Below are 6,000 nucleotides of genomic sequence, written 5' to 3'. Positions count from 1 at the left end.
AAATTCACATTCTAGAGTCCCACTCCAGACCTGGCAAATCAGAAACTCTGGGGTTGGGCCCAGACATCATTGCTTTACCAAGCCCTCCTAGGAATTCTGATGAGAACTACCAAGTTAGATCTCCAAGGTAAGGCTCTTTTTGTGGTACAATTCTATTTGTGCTCTAAGGTATTATGAATTAGTAGCATTCTTTTTGGACAGAAGTATTTCTTACCCAAAAAAGGCGACCCTTCAGGGTAAGAAGAGAAGTTTTCTTTGACCAACTGAAATCCAGAACCCAGGTGAGCCTCTCCAGAAAGCCTTAAGAGTATGCGGCTGACTTTGAAACCAGGTCTTTTATTTACTTGTTTATTTTTAAGTAGGAAGTCTTAAACTTGGCATGTGATAAAAGCAGTGGTTTCTGTAGTCAGAGAAAAATAAAGATGAGAGGAGAGCTGCCTTTTCAGCTCCAAAACCATGACTCACTGTAGGGTGGGCGTGTGTCCAGGGGAGGGCGGGGGTCCTTTGAGAGGGCAGTTCACCTCCCTGGTTCAGGAGCTTCCTGGTGTGTAAATCCTGGACAGGCACTTCCCTCTTTGGAGAGCATTGATTGCAAAACCTCGGAAGAGCCACCAACAGCCACGGTGGCGGTTACAACACAGATCTGGGTGGACAAGCTTTAGTGAGGTCTGGCTTCCAAGACAGTAAGAATGGAAAGAATGTCTTGTTTTAAAATTTTCCCAGTTGGACTTAAGATGAAAAGTCATCATCAAAAAGATGACAAGTCAATTCCCAGTAATGCGATGGTTTCTTCATGCAAGAATGGGGAACACCCAGACCACTGCCTGGAGAAGGGTGGCTGTTTGGCCAAGGCACATCGGTTCTCACGGTGTTGGTATCCACGAATGAGCACCCTATGAGACCAACTGCCCAGCAATTCCCAGGGATTCCTAATCGTCACTTGGTGGTATCTCAGGAACAATGTGTGTGTGTAAATATATATGTATATGTACGCATGTGTATGTATATGTACAGATATGTATGTGTCTCTGTGTGTGTATGTGTTTCAGGAGATTGAGATCTCCCTTCGTCATCCAGGCTGGAGTACAGTGGCGCCATCAGGTCTCACCGCAGCCCCGACTTCCCAGGTGCAAGCAATCCTCCCAGCTCTGCCTACTGAGTGGCTGGGATCACAGGCACGCACCACCTTGCCCGGCTAATTTTTGTATATATGTGTATTTTTGTAGAGATGGGGTCTCGTTGCCCAGGCTGGCCTCAAACTCCTGGGATCAAGCGATCTGCCCGCCTTGGCCTCCCAAAGTGCAAGGTTTACAGGCGGGAGCCACCGCGCCCAGCCCAATGATAATAAATATTACCACTCTTTTTTTATTTTATACGGCACTGGCCACGTACCAGGCATTGTTCTAAGTATTTCACATTTATTAAGAAATTTAATCTTCACAGCAAGCCCACGGAGGTGGGAACCATTACCACCCGCCAATTACAGGCCAGGAAACCTCGGCCCAGGGAGGCTGCGTCACAGAACTTAAGTCTCCTGTCACCAGGGTGCAAACAACCACGGACCAGCAGCCAGGCGCCAGGTGCCCTGGGCTCGGCTTGGCCCGAGCGTTCGGCTGCCCCATCTACGGAACACCGAGGCGGGCTGACCCAGGGGGTTTCTCCGACCACCTTCCGCTCAGGTTCTGAGAGTCTGTGTGGGTCCATTTAGGGCTGGGTCGAGAAGGGAGCCCAGGCGGACACGTCCTGAGACCCGGGTCTGGGAGGCCTGGCCGCGGGCTGTCCGGCGCTGGGCTCCCTCCGGCCAGTCGCCCCCTAGACGCCAAGCCCCGGGCTCCGCGGTCCTCCGAGAAGGGACTTCTAGCCCTTCTCAGGTGTCCCTGTCCGGAGAGCCCGGTGAGCAAGGAAGGAGCGGGCCAGAGCCCAGGAGGCGGGACCCAGTAGAGCGGCCCAGCCACAGCCAACAACGCAGTCCCTTTAACCCCTAAAACTTTCTCCCTCGATTCAGGACCCCCAACAGACGCACATTGGCTGCGCCGTGGACATCCGGACCCGTCCTCTGTCCCCACCTACAGGCTGTCGTATACATCGATCACAAGCCGAGGCTTCCTAATGGCCCACGTTCTTGTCAATCAATGGAGGGCGGAACGCTGGGCAGGGCCAGGTAGGAGAGCGACACGCCAGCCTCGTTGCCCTCCCTGCCTCCGTGACTAGGCACCGGGAGGCACCCAGGGGACCGAAGCTGGGTGCGGAGCACCGGGGCGGACCTGTGGGGGGCTCCAGGGACTCACCGATGCGCTGTCCCACTGGAGAGCTGAACGGGTTCCCCAGGAGAAAGTCCATCGCTGCTACCGCCGCTGCCACCAACCCCGGGAATCAGCTGACAGCAACCGCCAGCGCCGCCGACCCGTCACGTGACGCGCCCGACGACCGGCGAATTGGCGTGGGCGGGGCGGCGGCACCGCGGAGCTCGACCACAGGCCCCGCCCTGACGCGCGAGGGTCCCGCCCCCGAGGCGGAGGGTGACGACCTCACTGCGGCTTCCTCGGCGGCGGCGGCGGGCGACAAGCACTACGTAGGGCCTGCGGGCGGGACCCGGGAAGCGCGGGCCTCGTTAAGCCACGCCCCCGACTTTTAAAAAGGGGTTTAGGGGCGTGGTCTAAAGGACTCTTTACATATCTGGGAAACTGGGTCGTAGACCAGGGAAGTGACTTGGGTGAGGTTACACAGAAGCTGAGACTCTTTGTGTCTTAGCCCTAGTCTTTGGGACCTCACTGTGACTGCACACCTACCTTCCCTCGGTGACAGCCTCTCTGGGCTGTCTCCTTGTCCCAATAGGACTCTTCCTTTTTGATGTCAAGGCCTCCTTGCTCCAAGATGCACCCTGCTTGCAGCCCAAATTATCTTACCTTAAATCAGAAGCAAGGGCAAGGGCTTTGTCATCTCTTGAGACTGAGAGGCAATTTAATGAATTGCATCGCAATTCCCGCTAGCGCCCAGGATGGCAGAAAGCACAGAGATGTAGTCACGAGTGGAGCTCTGATAACCTGTCCCTGTCATAAATTATCTGTGTGAGCCAAACACAGCTCCCATTTTCTTTAGATACTGGAATTAGATCAAGGACTCGTAACCATTTTTTAAACATATTTTATTTAGGTCACAGCCTCCTTTGAGAATTTCACAAAAGCCATGAGGCTTTCTGAAGAAAAAAGGCAGCGATACAATTTTGCTTATAACCTCAGGGAGTTTCTGGGGCCCCTGAAGTACAACCGTGGACCCCAAGCTAATAATCAGAGGCCTTTCCCAGCATTGAGATTCTAATCTTTTCAGCCTTCCTGGCTGTGTGCGGTGTGTCTGCTGACACCTACACACTAGCTAACTAACTATGGGTTATGACCTTTTCTTCTGGCATGTAGTCCAAAAATACAATAACCATGGCCTTAGTAGTCTGGCTACTGTGGGTACTTTAGTATTTATTGTAATGTTTGTGGTTTTTAAATCTGAAAGGCCAGTAAACTGCACAAATTTTGGATAGAAAAATTAAGCCAGGCGTGGTGGCTCACGCCTGTAATCCCAGCACTTTGGGAGGCTGAGGTGGGTGGATCACCTGAGGTCAGGCATTCAAAACCAGCCTGACCAACATGTTGAAATGCCGTTTCTACTAAAATACAAAAATCAGCTGAGTGTGGTGGTGAACCCCTGTAGTCCCAGCTACTCAGGAGGCTGAGGCATGAGAATTGCTTGAACCCAGGGGGCGGAGGTTGCAGTGAGCTGAGATCATGCCACTGCACTACAGCCTGGGTGACAGAGTGAGACTCGTCTCAAAAAAACAAAAACAAAATCTAAATTAGAACTTAATCACTTCCGTAGATTCACTTGTCTGAACAGCCATGGGGCCTGATGGTCTTTACTGTACAATGTAAGAACTGCTTTGAAGTGTTTCCACAACACTCATGAGACCTGTTCAAATACCCTTGCCCCCATGAGTCTGGATCTCCATAGGGGCTGGGCTACTATTTCTGTTTTGCTCACCACTATTGTCTAACCGCTGACTAGCATATGAAAGCTTAAATAAATCTACCTTTCAGTAATGGTATTTCATTTAAGATGACCTTCATGTCAGGTACTTTCTGTGTCTTTCTTCACTTAACCTTATTGCTTGGTCATATGGAGTATGTTTAGTATGAACTTCTTTCGAATTCTTCCATTAACCTTTATTTATTTATTTTCAGAGGCAAAGTCTCACTATGTTGCCCAGGTTGGTCTTGAATTCCTGAGCACAAGTGATCCTCCCACCTCAGCCTCCCAAAGCCCTGGGTTACAGGCATGAGCCACCATGCCTGACCCTTCCTTTAAGCTTTTAACAGGTTCTTGTAAGCTTTATTCTTCATGGTTAAAAAAAAAAAAGAAAAAATCAGAAACAACTCATATACCTCCAAAATGAAGTAGAATCATAAACTCCATGCAAACTGATTACTATATAGCTATTCAAACAGAAATGGAAGTATATAGATTTGTTTATAAAGACAGTCTCTCCATGTCACCCAGGCTGGAGTACAGTGGTACAATTGTAGCTCACTGTAGCCCCGATCTCCTGGGCTCAAATGTCCTCACACTTCAGCCTCTTAAGTAGGTGGGAATACAGATGCATACCACCATGCCTGGCTATTTTTAGTTTTTGTAGAGATGGAGTTTTGCTATATTCCCCAGGCTGGTCTCGAACTCCTGGCCACAAGTGATCCTCCTGCCTTAGTCTCCCGAAGTGCTGTGATTACAGACATGAGCCACTGCACCCAGCCAGTATATGGATTTTATCAACACAGTAGATAGGGATGTAAATGGCAAACATTAAGTTAGTATAAAACTGTCTTAAAAAAGTATGCTAATAAGGAGCAAACTCATTTAATAAACGGTGTTTCAATTTACTTTTTCAAGTGTTTTAGTAATATTAACATCATGCTTTACTGAGGGTTAAAATGTTCAAATTTCTTAAGACTGACAGTCTGCATAAATGTAAGCTATTATATCCTTTAAGCTCTTACAAAAATCAAGATCCGTTGCCTTCAAAATTTAAAGACAATGGTATGACAAGAGTGAAAACCAGCTAGATATCTGAACAATGCAGAGATCTCAGACGGCTTTCCTACAATCACATCTGCTCAGGACTTGAGATAATGGAGATACTGCAAAGCATTCTGATGAATTATATACATGATTTAAATCTGAAAGTAGCTTGGGTTAGAAAGAGCCTAGGGTTTGGGGTCAGCTATTCCAGTGTTCTTATTCTGCCCCTGCCATTTATTAGCAGTATAAACTTAGGAAAAGTACTTTTTTGCATCTATAAAGGGAGATAATATTCATGTCTTTGGGGGAGGATGAGTGAGACAAAGTATGTAAATCACTCTCACGAATAGCCACTCAGTGATGTCGTGGTTTCTTCCTTGCTGCCCTTCATAAGACATTCACCTTTTAATTAATTATACTAATTCACTATTTATGACTTTTAACACCATGTGTTTGCATTGAAATTTTTACCTTGAAAGACTGAATCTCCAATATTCAATATTCGTAATATTATTAAATATTTCTGACAGGCTGGCTGCCTGCAGGTCTAGGGACCGGGAAGTAACATTATTTTACAGATGGGACTTTGGAAGCCTATAAAGATTAAGGGATTTATCAACAGCATTACTAAGCCAAGGCAGTACTGAAACATCATTTAGCACATAATTCAGATGCAACCCTTATATAAGATTAATGAACATTTTCTTGATTTAGGCCAACACCATAATGTATATAGTTTTGTTTGCCAACAAATGGAGGGACAGTTATCAGATTCGCTAAATTTACAATTTGCGAAAGGGAAAATGAGAGCCTCTACAATGTAAAAACTAACAGAAGCAGAGTAAAGCGCATGTTAGGAAAATGGCTAAGATTAGAAATTTAATCTCCATTGTAGGTTGCTTTTTTTCTTAAGAAAATTATGGTAGAATAGAGTGAAAA

At 47.3% G+C, this 6,000-nt stretch overlaps 1 protein-coding gene across 8 annotated transcripts in view; it reads right to left on the bottom strand.

Annotated features, from left to right (window-relative positions):
• The window catches only part of TOM1 (target of myb1 membrane trafficking protein), a 46,911-nt gene extending 44,452 nt beyond the window's left edge, over positions 1–2,459 (bottom strand). For 4 of the 8 annotated variants that reach the window (XM_037729758.1, XM_017504020.2, XM_017504021.2 and 1 more), the window contains exon 1: positions 2,289–2,459. Coding sequence is in view for 6 of the 8 variants with exons in the window: in XM_017504020.2 (XP_017359509.1) it covers positions 2,289–2,340 (52 nt within the window). In the remaining 2 variants the exon portion in view is untranslated. The remainder of the gene's footprint in view (positions 1–2,288) is intronic. The other 4 variants (XM_017504018.2, XM_017504019.2, XM_017504016.2 and 1 more) reach the window with 1 other exon arrangement.
• Positions 2,460–6,000: the final 3,541 nt, after the last annotated feature.

The sequence above is a fragment of the Cebus imitator genome, unplaced genomic scaffold (genome assembly GCF_001604975.1).
Source record: "Cebus imitator isolate Cc_AM_T3 unplaced genomic scaffold, Cebus_imitator-1.0 Scaffold317, whole genome shotgun sequence".
Lineage (NCBI taxonomy): Eukaryota > Metazoa > Chordata > Mammalia > Primates > Cebidae > Cebus > Cebus imitator.
The sequence above is the reverse complement of the archived record's forward strand: the minus strand, read 5'-3'. Positions and strand labels throughout refer to the sequence as shown.